We start from the raw sequence: 26,322 nt of genomic DNA, 5'->3' as shown, positions 1-26,322 counted from the left end.
GAAGATAGATGTAATATGTAGAACATGCTATACAATAAATCTACTATTCGTAATCAACCATGAATTACTGCGTTCGTATGTTATACTTTTCACAGATCTTCCGGCAAGATTACCAACTAATTTAGCAGATAAGAATAAAATTACTGAAGAACCCCTTGCGATGTTTATTCTTACGTTCTTTGTTCTTACTTCTTTTTATATCATTTGTCTGTACAATGTGATATAATGTGAATAACACATAGTGAAAAAGTGACCGACTGGACCGCAACTTGAACCGGGGACCTCCGGCGTACCGTGCCGATTCGTTAACCACTACGCGACCCAGTCCACTCCCCAGAACAGGTACTCACTCTCGAGGTCGGTGCTCTCATCTCGGACAACGTGAGTTGCACCACAGACTCCTGCTGTGATTGGATAATCCTGTATCCATATGACGGTTGTAATTTCATATATACTAATGAAAGAAGGAAACAACCATTTTATTTTTATTTTTTAATTTTTACACACCAGATCCCCTATAGGTGCGAATTCTATAACACACAAAGAGTGAAAAGAACGACCGCATCGGCGCGGTATGGCGGAGGTCTCGGGTTCAAATCACGGCCCAGTGGGTCGTCTTTTCACTCTTTGTGTCTTGTAAAATTCGTACCTACAGAGAATCTGGTGTAAAAAAAAAAAAAAAAAAAAAAAACTTTCCTTCTTTCATTAGTATATATGAAATCACAAACCGTCATGAGGTGCTCGTGCTCAGTATATGGACACAGGATTGTCCAATCACAGCAGGGCTCTGTAGTATGACCCACGTGGTTCAAGATAAGAGCATCGACTACGAGAGTGAGAGAGAGAGAGAGTGAGTGCTGTTCTGGGAAGCGGACTAGGTGGCACAGTGATTTAACAAATCGGTTCGATATGCCGGAGGTTTCGGTTCAGTCGTTCACTTTTTTCTCTCTTTGTGTGTTATAGAATTGATTCAATTTCGCGTGCAAATTTGATCGTAGTTTAAAGATTGGCAAACTTCCGAAATACATCAAGGCATATTGATCGATGATACTGGTTTGTTAGTCTGAAGTATGTAGGAAATAATGTTAGAAATATATTATCTTAGCAATGGCATCGGAGGGGAACCCTAGTCATTGTCCCTTGTGGACACCTGGCTAATGTGCATGCTTTCTGAGCTCGTGGTTCGGAGTCGATCTCCGATGGGAGTACAAAGCATTAAATACAAATCTGTGTATTTGTTTGTATCCCACTTTGGTAGGTCCCATCTCATACAGTCCGGTGTTCAAAAAGAACTTTATTTAAACTCGTACTAACTAATCAGTCGAACACTGGGCAATAAATTATGTGCTCGGAAAAACAGACCGTGTTCTTTACGTCGCAATGTAGCTATTAGAATTTATTTTTCAAATTAGTTACTTGATCACCTTTTTACGTGCATCCTCATATTTACGCTTTTTTGTTTAAGTAATAATATCTAAGATTAATTCCTTCGTTTCTCTCTCTCTCTCTCTCTCTCTCTCTTAGTGGTTATTCAGGTTATTTAAGAGGGAGAGACCTTCGCATTCCAATTGTATATGTTAAGAATATGGACTTCATTTGTATGGATAAATAGGGGGAAGTTATCGAATATTCCTAAGATAGAACACGTTTACACATAGTAAAAATTATGACTTACCCCTGGTCAAAACTGTGTGTGAGAAGATGGAAGAAATATACCCTGTAACCGTGATATTCTTGCATTAACAATCCATTTGAAGTATAAGCTAAGACTTACCTCGGTTTCCAACGGTGACTTTTAAGTACCGTGCAGTCTCAATAGAAGGTTGCTGTATATTCACTAATAGACACAGGATACATATCACATACATAAACGATATACCTACGTCTGTAGCCTGTGATAATTTTCATGCTTATATACTAATATGAGGTTCAAAAATTATTCGGTTTACCCATGAAAATGAAATGAAATGAAATTTTTTAATTTAACATTTCACGATTATGCCCTTAAGGCTAAGGGAGACAAATGGTCAAAGCAAGTGAATAATAATGGAAGAATTGGTGAAACGATACTGTGAGATGAAATGGGACTACCGTGACAAAATCCATGAGTACGATGTTGTTCACCACAAATTTACCTGGCCGGAGATCCAACCAGAAACCCCATGCACCGGACGTGAGCGCTATATCACTGAACCATCGTGCTCCCCAGATTTACCTATGATTTCTACCATTGTTTTCGATATAGCTTTAGAGGGCAATAGTTTACAATTCATTTAAAAGGTTTATGTCTATCTTTTTGAATGGTAGTGGTGAAGCGTTCACCTCTGGTGTGTGGGGTCGTAAAACTGAAATATTTAATTTAATTTTCATTTTTTGAACGATGGTAGTGAGACAAAAGCCTTCTGTTGACACTGTACAGTAATTACAAAGATATTGACGCAAACTAACGTCTTTTTTTTCTCTCTCTCTAAAATTGCAATTGTTTTTTCTCTTTTTTCTTCCTGTCTCCCGCTCGTTTTTCATCCTTCCTCCTCTTTTTGTTTCTCCCTTTCGTTTCTTTCTTTCCTTCTCAAGGCTTGTGAATTTTTATTTCTTATTTAGTACGATTTTACTTCTTGGTTTCTCCGTTGTAACACTCAAAATTTCTAACCGTGACACACAGTTTTATCTCCTTTCTACTCTTGGTTTAATCTTCCAATGTTTGAAAGTCAGGCAATGTCTTCAGCGTGCTTTTGTTTTCTTTGAAACTTTCGTGAGTACCTTTCGATTTGATTTCATATTGTTACCATGAAAATCATTTGTTCTAACCGTATTTTTCAGAAAATAAGCTATACATTTGTTATTTCAACCTTTTTTTACTTTGTTTTGTTTTATTTCAGATCCTGTTTTTAGACCAGTGCTTATTATGGGACCTTTAGCTGATTGTGTGATAGAAAAACTTGTTCAAGATTTTCCTGATAAGTTTTCTCGATGTTTCCCAGAAGTAATGCATCGTTCCCAAAGTGTAATGGAGAAAGGAATAGCGGAAAACATTTTCGTCGACTACCGAAGGAAAGGAAGTCATTTTGAATGTACAACTGTATCAGCAGTGAAAGAAATCTGCGATAAGGTATGTGGCTTACTTCAAGTTTTGAGTCTTCTTATTCAATAAATAAAATAAAATAAAAATAAAAATTCGTTTGACTAGATGAGTCAGTACTTACAGATGGTCCCGTACATTTCGGTTGTACTACTATAAATGCTTGACCTTATTGATGAAATTATTTTAACTCACGTTTGCAGTTTAATATAATTGTTCTGCTAGAAGGTATTAAGCTCTCAATCTATGTTGCATCCGGAATTTTTTTTTCTTACTCTTGGCTGATAGTGATTTATGACCGCGAGCAGTTTTCCCTAGTATTCTTTCATTTTATCCTCATCTTTTTCTGCATTTCTATGATGAGCCGTACTGTCTGGAAAGCCAAGTATCTGTATTGTTTTCTCTATTAATTGCCATATAAAAGTATTTTATTTTGACCGCTGTATGATGGCAACATGCGAAGAATATGTAGGAGAGCCCGATAAAAGAAAATTACATGATGGATTATTGGAGGGGAAAATTAAGTAGCAACTATAAAATAAATCCCTTAATACTTTGGGAAGAATATGAGAAAATGCACTTGCAGCGGACCATATTCCAGGAAAACTGTTACAGATAATGGAACATAAAGCAAAGACGTTTATTCAACTGGGGAAAATACTGAAAGAATTCGAAGAAACACGCTTGATTCCCCTACCCCAATAGAAAGTTACACGAAAGTATATAACGGTTCTTTAATTATTGAGCCATTAAAATACATCAATTTATCTTTTTGCACACTTAGTTTAATAAATATATAAGAGAAGTGTACATTTTTACTTATACACACTTTTTCAAGATGTCTACATGCTTAACTGAATAATTCTATTTATTATATGTTGTCATGACGATGACATCAGGATTAGATTACCAAAAAACTTTTGAATATCTTTTTATATTAACATTATAACTATATTATTTCTTTTTCTTTCTCTTCTAATAGCCGATTCAGCCTAGTACCTATTTAAACATACTGTTGTATATTATGGCGCTCGATGGACTTTTCTTCTTATTACATTATTCAATAAAAAGAAAAAGAACTCGGGACCGTTAACTTCTGGACTTCTTAAGTGCCCGTCATATATACAACATCTCTCATATCATCGTATACAAGTATTTCCTTATTTTTACACAAAAAAAATATTATTAATAATTACATTCCTTTATAATTAATTCCATAGTCGACGATTACATGGCACATTAAAAAAATACGGTCAATATCCTAATTCAAGTCCATTATAGGCCATAAAGAGATTAAATCATTAACTTTGGGCATAATAAATGAAGGTATTAATATACATGTATTTTAGGCATTTGTAATAAAAAAAATAAAAAAAAAACTTGAAATGCACACAATTTCATTATTTTAAACAGAAAGTAATTACAACGTGAATATATGAATGAAAGTAAAACTTAAGACTGAATTCGTTATAACATTTAAAGTCAAAGTTCTTTGGAAAACATATAAATTTGATTTTCATTACCCGTAACTCTTCCATAAAATGCTTGACATCAATTTTGTATACCTGTCATTACTTTCACATGTTTACATTAAAAATATCTTCTTTTATTCTTTAACATTTATGTTATTGACGTAAAATTCGAATAGGACGAGAACATAAAAGCAAGAATTGTTTAAAATACGAAGTCCTTATAGAAAACATGAATTATTAACTTCAATATATATTCTCGCGTTACAAAATTGCTTTCAAATATACCCTATAACATGAAACACGAATAATACGATTAATATTGTGTTTTGCAATCATAGGAAAACACATGAATAGTATAAAATACAAATATCGAATAAAACATAACTTCTATTTATCAATCCAAACACTATACGAGTATATTCGTATTAATAAACGGTATTTGTATCTAAAGTTTTTAAATCAGTTTCGTAATCAGAAAATTGATTGGAAGTATTTAACGCTGACGTGGATTCAACCCCTTCCACATCAGCACAATCTAGTTTAAATTACTTTGACTTATAATTTCGGTTAAATTACATTGTGTTCCATAATCTTGAGTACTTTCTTGGCGATTATGCACTGTTACAGCATTCGGATTTCTATGCGTGTAATTACTGCCATCTGTAAATCGATTTTGTGAGAACAGGCGAGGATTATTGTTCCTATTGAAATTCCGATTACTATTTCTCATATTCCTGTTTCCATTTCTACGATTAGGTTGCGTCTGGTTATCGGTAACATTGTGATTATTTATTCTACTATTAAAACGATATGAGTTAGAAGTATTTTCAGGTTGTACATTTAAGTTGCGAACAGGAGGATACTGTATATGGTTACGACCAGAATTACCTTGACTTCTATCCTGCCCTCTATTACCATTTTGTACTGTAGATTGACTCTCATAATTTTGAATAAGCATAATCAAATGATTGAAATTGATACACTGTGCAGACATTAATAGCTGTTGTAACCTGAAAGGTAATAGAATTCGAATAGAAGCAATGATTCGTAATTCAGGATGACTTGAATTTAATGATCTTAACTCATTATAGGTAGAAACCACAAATTCAGTAATGCTTCTATGAACCTTAGGATTAAATGGTTTCGTTCTCAATAAAGCATCCCTATTTGCAATCATAAAATCATTCTCATAGTTGGATAATAAGGCATTCTTAAAATCAGAATAGGTATGAAGACTACTCCTAATGGCCTTGAACCATGTTAAACAAGGTGGCAATAGTATATGTGGTAACAACTTTAAAAATTGAGACTCGTCTACGCCCATTATTTCACACTCGTCCTCAGATTTTTCAAGAAACCCTCTCGGGGGTATACCTTCCGGTACACCACTAAATTTAGTAAGTGCTTTTACTTCACTAAACCGTAATGATTTACCTGTGTTGGCCTTCAAATACCTGTAGTGATTACGTTTCTGCCTAGATGATTGCCTCGTTCTCCTTCGGTACTATCTTCATTACAGCTTGAAGATTCATTACATTCAAAAGTTGCTCTGGGATGACGTGTAGATTCCCAACCGATGGATGTAGGGTGTACAGTATTCGTGTGCCCACCATTTCACACCACTCTCGTGAATACACTTTTCTTTAATAAAGTTCATTCATCCTGCAACTGCTTAATTTGATTGGCATGTTCATTTACCGCTGTTTCTACAATATCTAGAGAGTCCTGAACCTCGGTGCATCTCTGTACTATCTTCTCCATATCTTCATCATAACGTCCAAATTTGGCTGCAATTTGCTGGATCACCTGATTTAGTTGTTCTTGTATTTGGTCCCATTTGCCGTCGTTACGTTGCTGCAATTTCTCTAGCTTTTCATTAAAATGTTGTGCTTGTAGACCAGTTTTTAGTCTAACTTTTCTGCTTGTAGATTCATTTTTTGTCTAACTTCTCAAACTGTTCATCACTTCTTCGAGCTAGATCTCGAGCTTGGTCCTTAATTTGTTGTGATATCTCTCTTAAGACGTCTGTCAGGTTCTCTGGAGAATTTCTTTCAGTCTGGACAGTGTGATTATCAGTCGCTTCACTATCCGTAGCACTCATGATATTTCTGTTTATTATTTTGCCACTTCTCAAAATAGTGAAATTGATGTTGGGCTCAATGTTGATCGTTTTACTATTCTTCTAAACGATACAACTTCTTTTCTCACTCTCGATGTTTCGGCACCAATTTATAACGGTATTGTTATGGTTCTTGAATCCTATATATATTGAACCATTAAAATACATCAGTTTATCTTTTTGCACACTTAGTTTAATAAATATATAAGAGAAGTGTACATTTTTACTTATACACACTTTTTCAAGATGTCTACATGCTTAACTGAATAATTCTATTTATTATATGTTGTCATGACGATGACATCAGGATTAGATTACCAAAAAACATTTGAATATCTTTTTATATTAACATTATAACTATATTATTTCTTTTTCTTTCTCTTCCTCTAATAGCCGATTCAGCCTAGTACCTATTTAAAAATGCATTATGGCCCAAATTTACAAGTAAATAATAATTTACAAGTAAAAATATACAACATACTGTTGTAAGTATGAGGAACTTACAGAGTTGAACGCTGTAACGAAGATCTCAGAGTATTTACGAGAATAAGTAGGTAACTAATAAACTCATCTCTGTATCCTGTGAATAACGTTTTTGCTTATAAATATTATAATAGTTTTGGTTATCTAGGCAGCCTCACTATCTCTAAGGAAAACTGTAAAAAAGGAATAGTATGTGAGTTGTACAAAGTTCTGGCAGCATAATACACACATTGTACTGAACGGACTTTGACAATCACATTAAAATATTAATATTTTGCTATTTTTATTTTGCAGAACTGTCACTGTATATTAGACATTAGTGTGTCGTCTGTAGAAAGGCTGCATCGACACCAAATCTATCCAATAGTGTTGCTAATTAAGTTCAAATCAACCAAACAAATCCGTGAGGTTAAAGACACCCGGTATCCTATGGAGAAGGTTTCTGCGAAAACTGCAAAAGAGATGTACGAACATGCTCTCAAGTTGGAATCCGAATATAAGCATTTAATTTCAGGTAAGTGCAACGTAGTACAGCGGGGGACACTTCTAAATGGTACACCTTAGCCGTAAATCTCCATATGGCTGTACCATTTAGAAGTGTCCCCCGCTGTACAAGTTAAATATAGAGCTTAATTGAATTTATTTTTTGTGTGTTTTCGGTTGAATATCTACATGTTATGCAGTACTTTGGGACCAAACAGGTGATGCACGTAAACTAGATTTATTCCCGGCTGATGTTAATCCAGCATTTTGAGTTAATTGAGAAATTCATGAATATGCAGAACAATTTCCACTTTGGAAAAATTTACTATCACCATCGATGGGTATGCCAAATAAGGAATTCTGTATATGCGGTAGTAACTAATCTTTCTTGTGCCGCAATATTTAATAATGTGATATTTCAAGAGTTGCTCCTGCTCGTTTCGTCGGACACTTGAAAGATGTAACATAAAGGAAAAAAAACTAATTGTTATTTATCCTTTTCAAAGAGTGCACTGTAATATGGATTGTTTTTTTAAGAAACTTGAACTTACGCATGATCATAACTATTAACTTAAACTGGAGAACACTTCTAAATATTAATGCTGAATTTTCCATGAAAACCATGATGATTATGATGATGGTGATTATTATTATATTATCATCTCTGGTGCATGGGGTCCGTGGTTCGATCCCCGGAAAGTAAGTTTGTAGTGGATAGCATCATGCCGTGGGTTTCCTTGGGTTACTCCTACTTTCTCCTATAATTTCACTCCACACTAATTCTTCCATCATTATTCACTTCCCTTAATCGTCCGTCTCCTTTAGCCTAAGGGCCATAATTGTGAAACAGTAAACTTAAATTTCATTTTGTTCATTTTAATAAACTTCACATTTAGTGTACTGCGAAGTATAAATGTGTTTGCTTTTTTTATTGTTGTTGTTTTACTATTATGTCCATTCATTGGAGTTTTCCATTGCTGGATAAATGAAAAAAGGAAATAATTATATACATGTGTATGTCATTTATAGTATGATTCGGACTTTATTTATTTCGTTTTTCTTTTCTTTCATTCATATTCTCTCTCTCTCTCTCTCTCTCTCTTCTCTTTCAGTCCCTCTTGGTAAGTGAACTTGAAGATGTGAAGTTTTCAAATATTGTAATATTATTAAAACTAAATTATATAATATTGAGGAACTGATCATAAGAAATATAAATAATATTTTCATTCCATTGCAGCTGTAATTCCAGCTGGCGTCAACGTTGCCTACATGTGTACACAGATCAAGGCCGCTGTAGACTCTGAACAGAACAAGACCCTCTGGGTACCAAGCGGAAGTATATGACAGTCAGCGTCATTCCCAGATCGTTCTGGGAAGGCCCTCTCTGACGCTAGCCACAGATGGAGATCGCTCTGAACGATTGAAATAGATTATTAACAAAAGCAATTCGAGTAAGTAATATTTAAGAATGTATGAACTCTTTGAAAATGGGATAATGCGTAGACGAAGCAATTTATATTTATGTATGTGAACAATTCAGGGCCCATGAAATAACGATATATATATATATATATATGTCTGTTGAACTGTTTCATACAAACGAAGATACATTTTTGTCATTGATATGTATAAATACATATGTATGTGCGCTTGTAATATTTGTCGTGAAGACAAAACAGTGGCAACGTTAGTTCCTATTCTCGGCATAAAAGTATTTAAGTGAAATGTCTTTCCATAGATGTTACAGGGCATATATTTAAATGTAGCTAATGACTCCATAGGAATTGCTCAAAAGGAAACTTTTAACATGTACGAAGATCTTCGTGTACAGTTTTTATTATGCTATCGTGAAATCGGATCACCCAGGTGTGACCTGTGTGTGTTATATAATTAGATATCTCCTTGGTAAACGTTAAGTATATTCGTAAGTATTTGTGTGTAGTAAATTTGTCGGGAATTAATATATAGTAGCACAATGCAAGTTTGAGTCAAAAAGAGCCCAGCAATGTTAGCAAAAAGTAATACCTAAATAAACATTTATGTGATTTATTGGTATAATCTACTAGACATGGTTGAGTTTCTTAAAGTTATTAATGTGGAAAAAATATGTCTTTAGTTCTGGGTTCAAGAAGATTAATAAGCAGTGTTTTGTACTACTGTCTGCCTATAAATCCAATACCCCTAGTTGGCAGAGCGCTAAGTACATTCTATTTATATTAAAGGGAACAAATGTGCGTAGTCTTCTAATGTATAACATGCCTGATCTCCAGTTTTCTTGACGAATTGATCTACTTCTGCTATACGCAGAAACGTCGAGGGTGGGTCAGATTTATAGTCAAAACGTGCGGCTAACACTAATACAATAAGCCGAAAAATAATTTCTTTTTAAAGGAAGATGTTTAATTTGATTTAGATTTCCCACGATAAGCGAAAAAATGTATATAATATGATCGTTGTTATGAATGAATTACCTAGTTGATATCAGGTAATAGTTTTATTTGGCAGTGAGCCATTATATCGTTAGAATAATTCCCGTTATACAATAAAAAGTGAGGAGCTTATACTTATTAATTTATATATTAAAAGAAGAAAGTAATAACTATTTGATACTTAGATATTTTCAAAGCGCCAGTACAATTTCTCCCATTTTCAGAGACTCATACTTAGGCAGTCTTTCAAAGAATAATTATGTTGCAGTTCTATACAGAATCATTTGTTTAATAACAAGATAAATGTTATTTCCAGGTCATTTGTATGAAACTGCAAGTGTATTTTATAATGTACAGCTTATACAAGTTCATTTTAGCATAATAATAATCTTTCTTAGGTGAAATTTTTCTTCAGAAAATTTTCTGAAGTTTGTAATGTATTTAATATTTAATTACGTTGTAAGAGCTTATACTTATAGAAGCATATTATTCTGTATTATTATTATTATTTTTCTTATTTCGTGTTGCAACTTGACTGCACCGTCAAATTATTGGCGTCTTTAAATGTCCTATTTATCAAGTTCAGTTTAGTATAATGTTACTGATCACTTGAGAGAATATCGAAAAGAAGTAATTTCCTTCTGTATTGATTTTTGTTATATGTGTACACTTAAATGAAATTGTTCAGTAATCGTATGAAGATTGAACGCTGCTATATAGGGTGTAAAAGTACAAGACTATTGTTAACACTTTCTAGTTTGTTGTTTCTATACGTTTTTTTCATTATTTCTGTGAGAGAAAAAAAATCAAGGCAAAAGAAAATGAAATGAATTTTCTTTTCCGTCTCTAGAGCTATCCAGAAAGTAACACGTTTTGAAATAAAAAAGTAACAGAATGAACAAACCAAATGTATTTTATACATTTGAAAGGTACACTCTTAAGTTGTTTTTCCACATAATCGCCATACAAATTAATGCACTTACCATACCGTGGCACAAGTTTTTCAATACCGTCGCAGTAGAAATCTGTCGTGTGTGATTTCAACCACTGGCTTAAATCGGCATGCACTTCGGCAACAGTATTAAAGCGTTGTGTAGTGAACCATATCTTCATCGCTAGGAAGAGAAAGGAATCGCCTGGCGCCAAATCTGGGCTGTATGTTGGGTGATCGAACACGTCTCATCCAAAACCATCCAAGAGCTCTCGGGTACGCTTGACCGTGTATGGACGTGCGTTGTCTTGAAACAACAACACATTCGCGTTAAGTTACACCTCACACAGTTGGCGATGGATTCAATTGGCTTGTTTGCCAACAAAACACCTAATCACAGAACGCACCTCACAACATGTGGGATTTTCTATTGCAGCTCACATTTTAACACGTCACAGAGAACATAGTAAAAGTGCAACAGTCCTCACGCTACCACAACTGGATGCGTACTGAGTGTGGCAACGTTCTAACACCAAAATGGCGACTCTAGCGCCGCCCACTGCCGCGATAAGCCAAAACGTCTGGTACTTTCTGGACAGCCCTCGTATATTCACAAACGAAATGCTTCTTGAATGAATTAAATAAACTAAGAAGTACTTAGAAATGCATTTCGTGTGTATGATGTAGCAAGTTACTTTCGATGATTTGAAAGCTTCTATCTTCTATGAGGCAATATTAAAAGGTTGATCATTAGCATACCAGTCTCCATCCTCCAATATTACTCCGTAAAAGGTAGTAGTTTTCGACAGTAAGTAGCCGAAGTATGAGGCAGGAAAATTTTTAACTATTTCATAGTTGATAATGATGTGTTGATTGCATAATTAATGAATTATTTCAAAATATTTTGTGTTGTATATTTATTGAATCTTATTTCTATTGATGTCAGTACAGTTGTTCTGAAAAGTACATACCTTGTGACAAAATGTATTGTGCTGAAACGCGGCATGAATTGTTAGATTCGAGTGGAGTTAACCTCATCTTTAAAAATCATGAATTTAGAAAATGCTCATTATCATAACAGTTTAGCAAAGGTGTTTGCATTGTTTACACAGTTGACTTTCAGAAATACACAGTCTCAGCAGAGCCTAGGTTGGTCTTAACCATCTTTTGATTGCCTGAACTTACGGTGAGTTTAGTTGAATGTATAGTGGTGGTTTAATCAGATTGATCTGTAATCTTATTTAAGTTTCTTTGTTCATTGATATGGTAGTGCATAATTATACAGTAATACATTAAGAGCATATTCTTCTTGTATTCTTATTTATTAAAGCCATTAGATGCTTATAACAACTGAACTGAACTTGATAAATTTGGCATTAGTCTATTTAGCAAGCTTTTAAATATGTTCTTTATTTATTATAAACGCTAAGTTTCAGGAGCCTTAAGTGCTTCCATTAATTGTTGTGATATACATTATATATATATATATATAGAAATATATCTATTTGATTAATGAATCAGACCAAAGGAGTGCTGTATGTTACTGAGCTTCCATTAGACCTATCCTGACCAGATAAAACACATCTGGTGGTTTATTCTGAAAGCAAAATAATGACATTGTTTTTATTAATGATTTCCTGTTATTGTGCTTCCAGTTAAACAACGTAACTTAATAAAACAAGTAGTTACTTTTCATACGTTATAGAAATTCGCTACGAAATAGAAGTAATTTTCTCCCAATAGCATGCATAATTGACAGGAATATTGAAGTAATCTATATTTCTGTTAAGAAGCTAAAGACCGGTAAAATTTGGTATTTTTGTAAAACACAATAATATAAATAACAGAAGAAGCATAATAAATATTGTTTGTGGATTAACTACAGTGTTATTAATTGGAATCATGCAATGATTGCAAAGAAACTTGGACTGACTGACTTATATGTTCGGAAGCAGCTCGTTTAAATTTCACCGAACGCATAATTTTGTATGGTCTACTATCCTGCACAGGAATATACCTCAATTTGTGTGACCTTCAACACTGCTGCTTTTATCATTAAATACATTGTTTTACCATAATTGTTATTTGTTAGAATAGTACAGTTTAAAAGTAGAAGCAAACACAATTAAAATACCTAAATACAGTGTAAACTGTAAACTCTTTGCACAACATAATTTCTTCAGAATGACATTTCGTGATTATTCTTATGTCAATTTTCGATATTTATAAACATGAATTTTTCCTGTCTCTTAATATCACATGTGAAAATCGTGACAGTTCACATTTTGGTCTTAGATACGGTTTGTCAGATCGTGTGTGGTTCATCGCTAAAGGTATACTCTGAAAAATGGATTCATTACATCATCCGGTTTATAAGATTAATTTGAATCTAACGTAAATTGGAGAAACATGTTATCTATCTTTTTCGCAAAGGCTAGTTTATGATCTTCGAAACCTATAGATTACCATACAAATGTAGAAGTGTATGTTTGTTTTACAGACTTTTTAAGTAATAAAAACTCATTCTTATTTGTATGGTAGTAATTGTTTAACATTTAGGAAAAAAAAAAATATTTATCTATTCTTTCAAAGATCAAGCCTACAATAAGATACCTTGAATTTGTAAGAGATCATATAAATTAAGGCGATTTGATCCCTAACCAATTAGTGTTTTTTTAATAATTATTTTCCTCAGTAAAGAATCGAAAATCGTATTATAGGATAAATTTGCTACTCCTGAACGATCTCTCCTCAGCTTAGTACAGTCTGACAAATGCTTTAAAAGAATTCGATACTCTTCTGAATCCTTAAAGAACTACGAATGCAAAGAATTTGTAATAGCACTATATCCATTGCATTTTTACAAGACTTTCCAGTTTGTTGCACCATATTCTTTTTTATGACTTCTTCACTTACCTGGTCATTTTTAGCGTATATTACAAAACAAGTGGGATGTTAAAATATTCAGATTCATTGTTTCACTAACTAAAGAATGTTCAAATCGTTAAACAACTAGAAGTTAGTAGCAGCAAAATTTTTATTCATAAAACTTAAAGAAAAGAAAGGAAAACTAATAATTTTAAAAAATAATCTTCGCCTAATCGTGTAGCATTAAAACTTTTTAGTCAAGATATTTTGTCGGACCAAGAACTAAGATAACCTACATATATAAACCTGTATCAATTCCAATAGTCAATAATATTAATATGAGAACACTTGTCTGTCCACTTAATTTGCACTTAATTACAGAAAAATATTTTAAAATAATATATGAAAATAATGTACAGTGGAAACCAAGCCATTGAAAAGAACTTAAGAAAAGTAAAGAAAAAAATATGTACTCATGGAAGGAGGAAACTACTAATATTTTTACACGCCAAAATCCTCTCTAGCTGCGAATTCCATAATATACAAAGAATGAAAATATGACCGAATGGACCGGGACTCGAATCTGAGACCTCCGGCATATCGTGCCGATGCGTTAAGCACTACGCTACTCAGTTCAGTTCCCAGAACCCCGACCTCGAGAGTGGGACAGTGTGTGGCTGTTCTGGGAAGTGTAGTGGTTAACACACCGGTACGGTATGCTGGAGGTTCCTGGGTTCGATTCGTGGTCCAGTCGGTCACTTTCTCACCCTTCGTATGTTGTAAAAAAAAAAAATAGTTACTTCTGATGTAAAGTATAACATAAATCAATAATATATATATGGGATAATTAATATTTGTATTAACAGTAAAAAAATCAGAGACTTTTTGGTAATGAGAGAAGATTCTCAAATCATTTTTCCAGTTAATGTGTTGATTAAATTTACCCTATACTGAGTTTTTTTACAAGAGAAATATATATAAGTAAAGATGATGGAAAAATGTACAAGAAAAAGCTTCGTTTCTCTTATCTCCATCTCACTGGTTTGCCTCACTATGTCAAAGCTTGATCTTTAAATGAATACTTATTGTTACCCAGTATTTAAATTTTATTCTAGTTCATGAGATTACTAGTAGAATGAGAGGAGACAGGACGTAATGATTCTGCCTTTCCGCGCTTGAGCCAACTAGGAAATGAGAGCATCGTTATTGTATCGTATTCGCAAGAAAATGACCAGATGAACTAGCAGAGTCACCCTTTCTGGGTGTGTTGTTTTGTTAGTTAACTTGAAGAAAACTGACGAATTTGAATCTTTTATTTTAGGAAGAGAAGGTAATTCTCTGTTGGGTGCCAAAAACAGGAATCAAATTGTCCACTCCGTTACAAAATGAAATAATAAAAGAATTACAAGATAGACACGTACGTTTGCTAGCGATTACTCGTATGGTAATACTGAGCGTTCTTTGTCATTCGTTTTTTTAAGTGTAATTATAATAATCAAATTCAAGCTACGAAAATTGAGTAGATTTGTCAATATTACGAGAACCTTTTGAACAAATTCTTGACATATTTGTTTAGCGGATCAAGTGCTGATTGTAGTGGGACGCAGAACTTCGAGACAGATGTCCAAAATTTTAGATTTGTTTTTACATTTTCTTTCCCTTCTTTTTTCTGAATTTTCAGACAATATGACACTTTTGGAAAGAAGGCTTTAATAGTTTTATAATAACGTAAATAATATAGTAGTTTTCAAACCCTTTCTTGTCGAGCACGAATTCGTATATCGGGCAGTTATAACGCATATTTAAGTATTGTCTATTAATTTTATTTTAACTAGCGGCTCACTGTGTAAATTTCTGTTTCTCGTCAGTTTTTCGTCTTTTCGAAAACATTAAAGAGAGCAGAAATGTGAGTCATCGTCGTCATCATCACCATTATCATAGGTATTCTGCCATTATTGGCAGGTCGACTTGCTGCAACTGCAAAGCTTCCATGCTCCACGATCTTCCGCTAACCTCTTCGTTTTCACGTACTATTTCTCTGTTTTGATATCGACCATTAATTGTACTCTCCTTCGCCCCCTCCCTCTCTTTCTTGCCACCATAGCTTCTAAAACGTCCCTCATGATACAGTTACTTCTTAGCTAATGTCTCAACTAGTTTCTCTTCTTCTTCTTAACACTATCTAAAATTGTTCTTTTCTTCTCCACCATTTCTAACATCTCATTCTTTTCTTACTCGACCCAGCTAGTTCTCTCCATTCTGCTCACCCACATTTCGAAAGCTTCCAGCCGTTTTTCAACCATTTTTGCGTAATGTCCATGTTTCTGACCCATACAGCACAATACTCTATATGAAGCACTTGAGTCTTTCTCACAACTCTCTTGTTCAAGGTCCCACAAAATAGTGTTTTCTTTCTCCATTCCTATCCTTGCTTTTATTTCACATTTACACTTCATATCATTACTAATACTACTACCCAGGTTTCAAAAACTAGTTTTACCTGTTCTATTTTCTCCCCTCTTACTTCTATATTTGAGACCGACCGACCTCTTCGTCCTAATCACCATGGCTTTTGTTTTTCTAACATCTATTTTCATCCCATGTTCTTCACAGCTCTTCCTCACGTTTTCTAATATAGCTTTGATTTTGTCTTCAGATTCTGCAACAAGCGCCATATCATCTGCAAACCGTGAAATGTAAGTAGTTCACGAAAATTAGAAAATCATACTAGTGAGTCTTAAAGGACTTGACCTGATGATTCTAATTTATACGCTTATTACACTTTGCACTGTCACGTGAATTATCATGACCTATTGATTTGATACTCATATTCTACACGAGAGATTGTTCAAAGGGTGAACGCGTGTAGTAGATGAAAGAGGAACGAAACTGTAATTATGGAAACAAAATGTTCATGCTGAGCCTTTTTAAATATATAAATATATATATATATATATATATATATGCAGTTACTATATCAAGGTGGCCTTTATTTTTCCGCTAGCCCAGTTTGTCAGTATTGGTTTAAAGTAAACATACAGGTTCATTCTGTAAATGTTAGTAGTGTACATTCTCCCTATCCTTTTTTATTTGCGTGAACAGAGGTCTTGAGATTCCAAAATATTAGACTATGTTATGTATCACACTTATATATGACAGAATCCCTAATCATGTGCAAGAAATAGCGGAGATTTTCCATAACAAGAACCAAACTTTTTCGATCCACTATTTTCGTATCATTTAAATGATAAAATGAGCTATAATATAACGATATTTGAAAACAATGAAGATTTATACATACTAATTAACATCGTGTGTGAGTAATCATGTGTGCTTCCAATTATTACTATTATTATTATTATTGATAAAACGTTACGAGGCTTTAACATACATCACATATGTAGTATACATACATATTCACACACAGAAGACTGATTTCAATTTTTGCAGATTTTAATACAGTTTTCAAATACATCTTAAAACGATAAATATGCTTCACTTCCAATAAGTCAGTGATTTTTATATAATATAACACTACTTTGGCCTCAAAACATCTTTTATTTATGTCCTTCAGAAACACAGACTGGAATCTAGCTTCGAAATAAGTATATAAAGCGAAAATGTATAATATTTTAAAGGGAAGCTCAATATTTATAATTTTTTTAGATTTAGGATTATACCTTAGGAAGTAATAGATGTGTGTATTACTTCTATAATATTGTGTGTGTTGTCGGCAAAGTGGGAAAGAATTTTGTAAGTTTGGCTTAAATCTTATGCTAAGCAGGGTAAACTGGTTTAAAATAAAGAATAATATAGGTACTTGTTAATAATAGAAATAGTTCCGTTATATAATGCTGTAACTTAAGCTCATCTATCGTACCTTACTGTGTTAATCAGAGAAACAATGGATGCTTGTACAGTGAAACGCAGAATTCAAATATTTAAGGGAAGCAGCTTATAGATGGCGCTACTGAGTCCTGGTCATTTTAGCGTCGCAACCACACTTAACTTTCATAATAAAATCAAATTTGACAAAAGCAAACACTTACCGTTACTAATACATAATATTTGCTGATATTTAAGCAGTAACCTTAGATTGTACTTTCATACTGTGTCTGATGAAGTCACTTATGTGTTGTCGATACAGTAACATAGATATTAGTAATAGTGTCTTCTTTCGTTAAGTTGTATATTATTTAAGATAGCATTAATGGAAAATCAACTGTAAAGTAATGACAAATGACATTTTTCTGAAGATATGACTGTGACCTAAACGGTGGCGGCTCTGGTGGGAAGTAATATCAGTAAAAAAAAAAAAATCAATTTATCGCTACAGTAACTAACTCTATGGCCTATGGAACTCAGAGATAAATGCCGCGTTCACAAAAGCTCGCCACTTACTTCTGTCCTTAGCCAACTGGATCTAGTTTCTATTTTGTAGTCCTGTTTGTGCGAGATCCATCTTAATATTATCCTTCCATCTGCGCCTAGTCTTCCTAATGGACGTTTTCTAAGTGAATTTCCAGTGAAAACTGTGAAAGCGTTCCTACTTTTTTCCATTCTGGCTGCATGACCTGCCCACCTGAGCCTCCTAAACTTGATGACCCTAACAATGTTTGGTAAACATTTTAAATTATGTTGTTCCTCGTTAGGAAGTTTCCGTCATTTCACATTTCTTGTACTCTTGGGTCCGAATATTCGTCTCAGGATTTTATTCTGAAATACTTTCAGCTAAGAGAAGTTTCCTAATGTACTAAAGTCTATTGGCTTGATTTGATTACCCCCTCCCCTATTTTGACAAATTATGACAATGAAAGAAAGTAATTTGATGAATTTATGCCTTCAAAATTTCGATTTTATGTTACTCTCCCTTCCTTTTTTACTTCAATTTTTTTCTTCCTTCAAAATTTCCTAGACTAGAGTATTTTTGAATGTCTCTTAATAAGAAAATGGAACTTTTCTAGTATTCTCTAAATAGTACTGTTCTAAACGACTCTTATTATCAGGTTCAGAAAATTTTGTCCGGATAGGAGGAGTAAAATCGGAGTGCATTGGTACACTGAGTTAGCTAGAGGGCGTCCATTGCATAAGAGTGACATCGCAGTTGAATTTATTTTAGCTCCGGGAAAGGGAGCCTTCTTCCTGAATATTGCCTGGTAGAAACATGGACCATTGTTCCATATTATTATGGTTTTCAAATATAGTGTTAACACAGTAAATTCAAACTCCCAGCACGGTAAAAAAAAAAAAAAAAAATCCTTTTGTCGATTATATTCGACACTCATGAGTGCCTTTATCAACCTTTTTAATATATAAATATAACATATTTGTGGAAGAGGGTACATTTTTGATAGAGCCCGGATTTCCATGCACAATCAAACCCCGAGAGATGCATGCAAATATGCACGAAAAATATTCATTAAAAAAATTTAACGTATGCACTGAAATATATACTAAGAAAATAAAATTTCATTTTCTTACAAAAAATATCTTACCTTAATGATCTCTGTTGCAGTGAATTAAGAACGTCTTCCTTAGGTTTTCTTATATAAACCCTCAGCGTTTATCAGTGAGAAACGTTTTGTAGATCGAAAAGTTCATTTCTACTTGTGTGAAGCACTAAATGTCTTCCTGTATTAGGTCCTCTTCAGTTACTGTCCTGTGATATACTCTGAAATATGCTATTATGCAGGAATAAAATTCGGAAATTTGCAGCATCCTGCAAAGTTTACGAAATATGCATGCATATTGAAATTCACTCAAAATATGGACTTATCATGCGCTATCATATGCATTCCAAACGAATCCTTCCACGTCCGTCGGAAAGGAAATAAAACTTGCCATACGTTTCTGCTTGCTACTATAAACCTGCATTTTACATATAAATCCGGACTGTATTAATTAAATATGTACCTTGAACAGTCTAATATACAACTCTATCAATTGAAAATGGCATTTTATCAATATTTCTTTCTCTGATATCTGGAGTTATTTCCCCTTCAGTTACTTAAAGACAGAAATGGATTCATTTTTAAGCAAATTATTAAAAAGATAAGTGAAAATACGAACTCCACTGATTACATTTTGAAAAGTTTTTCGTGTACTGTTTCGACCGTTTAATCTGTAGAGTTGTTCACTGGGTTTCACACACATGAAGATTGAATCACTTGATGATAAGTACATATGGCACTTTTGGTGCAAGAGTTCTAAAATTGAAATATTCTCTTGATAAACTTGTTTATATTTACGGCGATTTCTTTAAGAAAGAACTAACAATTCCTCTGGATATATTAGCAATATGAAGATTTCTCTCAACAATAACAATAGGCGAGTCTCTCTCAGGCACTATTTTGTCTTCTTTCTATGTAAGTTTATATACTTTAAAACATTCGTGCAAGAATAATATAATTTGTAGTATAAGAAATTATTAGGTATGTAACCGTTAGATTGCACTAAAACTCAAAGTTCTTTAACATTTTTATAGAAATAGTCAATGAAGTTAGCGTTTTCACTTATATCCTTTTAAAGAGCTCTTTCGTGGCAAAGCACTTAGCGCACGCGCCTTTGGCGTAGGAGACCCGGGTTCGATTCCCGGCGGGAGCTTATGTGGTTCGGATTCCACGTTAATCACTAGGTCCCATCTCATATAGCCTTGCTGCTAAAAGGGACGTTAAACTCAAAATCAACTCAACTCAATTATATCTTTTTAATAATTTATTTTCTCGTTATTTTAAAATTGTTTCGCAGTGTTGCCTGTACACATTTTATGTTCTTTTGGTCATATTCTTAAAATCATTAGAAAATTTTAACTTTCGTTTCCTAATTATAATGACCTGTTTTGTTTTTATATATTTATTTAACAATCGCCAGATACAGCTCAGATGCCATTTTATGCTGGATATCTAACAACAACAACAACAACAACAACAATGGAAAGGATTTGGGAAGGTATCGGCCAGGGCCTGTTTTAGTAGGTGCCATCCCGGCATTTGCCTGGTAGAACTGAGGAAAACCCCAGTCAGGATGGTCGGCAGCGGGAATCGAACCCACGACCTCCCGAATGCGAATCTAACGCTCTACCACTTGAGCTACTTCGCTCGGTTTCATTTATACTAGAACAAGTCAGTTTTCCAGATATTACTTAAATTCTGAATTTCATTGTTCAAGTTGCAGTTGTTTCTCTAGATTCTTTGTTCTTTTATCTAACGAAGCTCATTCTTAATTTAACATAATCTAGTGAAGTAATAAAACTTTCAATACAATTACTTCCCACTTTGCCAGCAGCAAACACATATATAAAAAACGTACCGATTATATATATACATATGCATGTGTGTGTTTAAACAATGTACCTTATCATCAAAATGATAAGCAAATTGATTAAGAGAGAAATGAAAAAAACAGAAGCAAACACCAGTATAATATGGCACAATGTGTTTATATGTGAACAGAATAATTTGTACAGCAGATTATATTTTAAATAGTTTGCAATCAATGCAAGAAAAGATATGTTTCTAGAGAGAGAAAAGAAGCTTGTAGATTAAATATTATTGTATATTGTATGTATATATATATATATAAAGAATTATAAATAGTGTGTTTGTAAACATGTGTGCAAGTATATTTGTGTGTGTGTATAAGTGGAAAGAGAGCATGAATGATTTATATAAATATATATATCGGTAAGACTGTAAGTTGTTAAGATGTATACATATATTTAATTTAGTTCTCAACTACCAATTCAGTTCCAAAAATTTTAAAAAGAAAAATCTTGGAAATTTAATTTTTTTCTTTTATTAGTTAGCTTTTAAATAAATATCTTCTTGCACAGTGGGACTTGCAATATTTTTACATAAAATTCGTATATTATATGTAATTTTAAGAAGAAAAAATAGTGTATTTCGCAATTAATTATGCGTTTTGTGTTCGTTTGTGAGATTCGCAGTAACAAATTAAGAAAATTGTTGTATTTATCGAAGCACTTGTTGGTTATTGTAGTGTTATAAAAAACATTTTCACATCATTTAGGTATGCTACTTAAATTTGAACACACCCACTGCATGTGGAATTCACTCAAAGGGAAATGCAATATGTTTTTTTTTTGTATAGTGTTATATAAGAATGAATTCCGTATTTTCGACGAGAACCGAGTAATGGTTTAGATTTTGTTATAAGTAGTATCCTCGATACCGGAAAGTAACACTGAGCTTCTCCAAGTAATGAAATAAATGTCATCGAATTCCATCAGTTGCGTTTGTGACAATTGGCGTAACCCATGTTTCATATCACGGCTTGTCTTTTATCACATCCTCTAGCCGGCGAGCCCCGTGTAATTTCAGGTTTATACGAGGGATGATCAGAAAGTAAGGTTACAAAGCCTGCAGTGAAACGTGCGTATATTATTTCATTCAACTAATACAGCCAACAAATAGTACATACATTAGGTTATTTTTCGACATAGTCTCTACATCGGTTGAAGTACTTGTCGCATCGTGGGATGAGTTTGAAGACTCCCTCCTGGGAAAAATCCTCTCCTTGCGTGTTCAGGCACGTTATCACGAAGTGTTTCACCTTCTCGTCTGAAGCGAAGCGACGGCGCCCTAGGTGCTCTTTAAAGAGCGGGAACAGGTGAAATTCGCTTGGAGTGAGGTCCGGGCTGCAGGGAGGGTGGTCAATGATGTCCCAGCAAAACTGCTTCAACAGCGCTCCTCGTTGGTGATGTTTTCTCTACCAGCCGTAAACTTTCGACACCATTCTACGATGTACTAACAAGACTTTTACAGTCTCTCCGTAAATCTCTGCCAGCTGTCGGTGAATTTCAACTGCGGTTACATGTTTCACACACAAATCGAATAACTGAGCGGACTTCTTCGCGAGACCAGTTTTCCAAACGAGTCGCCATTTTATTTACCTACTAGCGCCGTAGGTGATGGGTAGATGCAACTAGATTTTGCAGAATGCCAAATACGTGAGAAAATCATGAATTGAACAAATGAAAGTATTGATTGCTTACTCGTACAGCCTGTGAAACTGCCTATGGGTCAGGCGATTGACATATTTCGTAGAACATACACCTCTATTTTGGGTCAATACAGTAATAAGTTAGTACTGCCCTGGTTGTTATTACTTCTAATCGATTGTCAAATTATATACTTCCATTACATTTTCTGTATACTGTAAAATGTAAGACCTGTTGTAATTTTGGACGGAAAGGAGAAGAGATAGGTTACTGTGGCTCTCAACCTTTCAGCTACAGTTGCTTTCTGGCTTGTACGGATTTCATTATTTCTTTATATAGCAGTTTGTTTATTAAGAGGTTAATTGATTTTAATGTAATGTCCATTTTTAGAACAACTTTTAATTAATACGTATTTCAGTGCCTTCAGTTTTATCCGTAATCTTAAAATAACCATTACGACGAACGCAACGAATAAAAGGGTGGAATTCTTCTTCGAGGTATAACGGTATGAAGCCAATATTTGAATCCAGTTATAATTAATTACTTGTAACAGTGAGTGTGTTCAAGATTTAGTATAGAATACATACACAATGCACAACTTTTTGTAAAGCAGTACTTTTGTATTAGGGAAGTTTTATGCATATCTGTCTGTTATTGTTCTTCTTTATGTTTAAAAAATTCATTTATAACTTTTTTTTTTTTTTTGGTACAATGTATTTGATTGAGATGTTTGACAAAGTAGATTGTTTTATTGAAATAATAACAGTGTAATACGAAAGAATGTTTTATGAGTATAAAAGATTTGACAGTTCTAGAAAGAGAAATAGTGTCCCCAAGCATATTTTTGCTCAGAAATTTTAGTAATTATGCATGAAATGCGTCATTCTTAAATAATAAAGAGATTTGGAAGATATGTGTTTTTTTGCTATGTCTGTTTTTACTTCTTGCAGTTGGCCGCCAACGCAGATTCGTCAGCAGGTAGATTGAAATTGGGATTTATTGAAACTATATATATATATATAAAGTTCGTATCAGTACAATTGACAGTAAATACCGTTTAGCAATCTTTTCCGTAAATCTAATAAATTTATAAATAATATATAACTGTGGAACTGGAATTCATAAATACAAAATAATAATAATAGCATGTTTAGTGTATGAATTAACCGTCACTATTAAAGAATGCTAATGTTCTCGAATCCATTAACCTGAAATTGTAATCGAGGAAGATATTTTATGTGTTCCAGTTCCAATGTTACCTTTTGATAATCTCTACCAGGCCGATTCCTCGACCAATTCACACAGCGTTGACCAATAATGCGCCACGCTCGACCTCGAGCAGAAAAAACGCATAATACCAAAGATCAGCGACAAGATGGCCAAAACAAAATCAGTACATTCTTGTCTATTAGATAGGATTTGTTTTGTCATGGAACATGCATAAAACATACAGGCATTATGAATATCCAACGGGCATTAAGTTCCAAAATAAAATTGACCAACAGCGAAGCGTATCGGATAATCTAAAAAGTGTTGAGTCTTTTGCGCACGAGGTAACGTTAGTGTCCCAAATCTCACTGAGTGAGTGAGTTACAGCGGATCATGCCTAACATGATTTGACAGGTGGCAGTTAAAGCTGTTAGACGTACAAAAAGTATTTAATTCTTATAAGCAGATGTAAGGTATTGCGCCGCGAAGATGAGTGAATGTTGCGGCAATTTTATTTCGATCAACGTGCTCAAATACTGCGCTGGCCCGTAAAGAATGGCTGTTTATGGGCAACATACGTTATCAAAAGCACAGCGAAAAGATGATTTCAGTTTCTCTTTTTCTGAAAATTTGGATGTTCAAGATGCTCCTCGAAGGTGTCTATCGGTCACGAAAAAGTCACGTAATGAGAAAACGGTCATGAAAGTCAAGAAAAAGTCACGAAATTTAGCTTTTGGGTCACGATTTTTTTTATCTGTACAAATATACGCACAGACTGGAAACTTTTGTTCTACAAAACATCAAAATTCACCACCAAAGATGTCTATGGTCGGCTTTAGACGCTACCAAATCGCATGCATGAAAATTCGGCCTAATTTGCATCCAACTTCGCTCTTGAGAATGTTCCGAAATTTTATGGTTTGATAAAGAAAATGTCACGAAAAAATCACGAAATTTCATTTTGGAATTTTAGTAGTCACCCTCGTAGTGGGCGACCAATCACAACAAAAGTTAATGCTATTCTATTAAAAGCCAAACAAGATTAGCATGTAAGTGTCATGAGATCGCCAATGTTAAATCATTTCGTGAAAGCTGGCTACAAAAAGAAGCTCGGCATTTGGATGCCACATGAACTGACTTACTCGATTGAATTTCTATCTGCCACTTTCCACTGAAACATAAGGAGTACGAGCCATTTCTGAAGCAGTTGATCACGAGTGATGAAAAGTAGATAACCAATAACAACAATGTGCGAAAAACATCGTTGCTGAAGCGAGAAACAGCACCACAACCTATGGCAAAGCCCACGAGATTGGAAGGGCATCGTGCATCACGAGCTGCTGCCACTGGCCAGACTTACACTGTTGACAACTGGCGCGAATACACTCAGCAATTCGAAACAAGCGGCCGGAACTGGTCAACGACAATAGTTTCGTATACCACGATGTCGATATTAGACTGCATACATCTTTAACTACCTGTTAGAAATTAAGGAAATTTGACCGGGAATAAATACTGGTAATACTAATAAATTTTGTATCGCGGGGCCGCCATCTGCAGGAGTTAACCCTACTGTTCAAGTAATATTTTAAAAAAAAAGAAAGAAATTAATGATAATAAAAGTAAAAACATTATGAAGTAATGATAAAAGATAAGCAAATAAGAAATATATACAGGTATACACTAATGCTATGTTGGGTATAACATATTCTTATTACTGATACATATAGCAAGTTTACTAGGGAGTACATTATTCACATTAAATCTGCAAACATCTTATAAAGGCTATGGATAACTCATCATTATGGATTTTCATCTTGTGGTCTTATGGTACCGTATATTGAAAGTTTGATCCTAACAGTATACGGTGTATGAAATAATTAATTCTAAAATGTTCGCGCGAAGTAACTATGTACAAGCAAATGATTATAAGTTGTTACTTGCCGCATAAAAAATGTCATTATCGGATATGAACGCAAGAACTTTCCAATTGAATATTCGATGTTCTGTTTTGGTGTATTGATATTGCATTCGTACATCAAATACAATTACCTCTCAAGTTACGAATTGACGTCATTGTGTTGTATTTTCAAGACAATAATTATTGCTATTAGAATTAAAAACTGATAGTGCAAATACGTTAACCGGATAAGTTTTGAATTACTACAGACCTCCCAAATGTAATAATCATTTTCCGTTCTATACAATCGATTTCTTTACTTCAAATCTGTAATTTTCCTTGTTTGATATATAAGGAATGGCTACTATGTTCATAAACTGGGCCGATAAT

General features: G+C 33.9%; 1 protein-coding gene across 6 annotated transcripts in view; it reads left to right on the top strand.

The window, feature by feature from the left end:
- Dlg5 (MAGUK family member discs large 5) overlaps positions 1-23,736 on the top strand; it is a 147,867-nt gene extending 124,131 nt beyond the window's left edge. For all 6 annotated transcript variants that reach the window (XM_081729466.1, XM_081729467.1, XM_081729465.1 and 3 more), the window contains 3 exons: positions 2,880-3,109; positions 7,448-7,667; positions 8,874-23,736. In XM_081729466.1, the coding sequence (XP_081585592.1) occupies positions 2,880-3,109; positions 7,448-7,667; positions 8,874-8,980 (557 nt within the window). In that variant the 3' untranslated portion in view covers positions 8,981-23,736. The remainder of the gene's footprint in view (positions 1-2,879; positions 3,110-7,447; positions 7,668-8,873) is intronic.
- Positions 23,737-26,322: the final 2,586 nt, after the last annotated feature.

The sequence above is a fragment of the Thermobia domestica genome, chromosome 10 (genome assembly GCF_964235325.1).
Source record: "Thermobia domestica chromosome 10, izTheDome1.hap1.1, whole genome shotgun sequence".
Classification (NCBI taxonomy): Eukaryota; Metazoa; Arthropoda; class Insecta; order Zygentoma; family Lepismatidae; genus Thermobia; species Thermobia domestica.
This window is presented reverse-complemented; position numbering and strand designations above follow the sequence as displayed.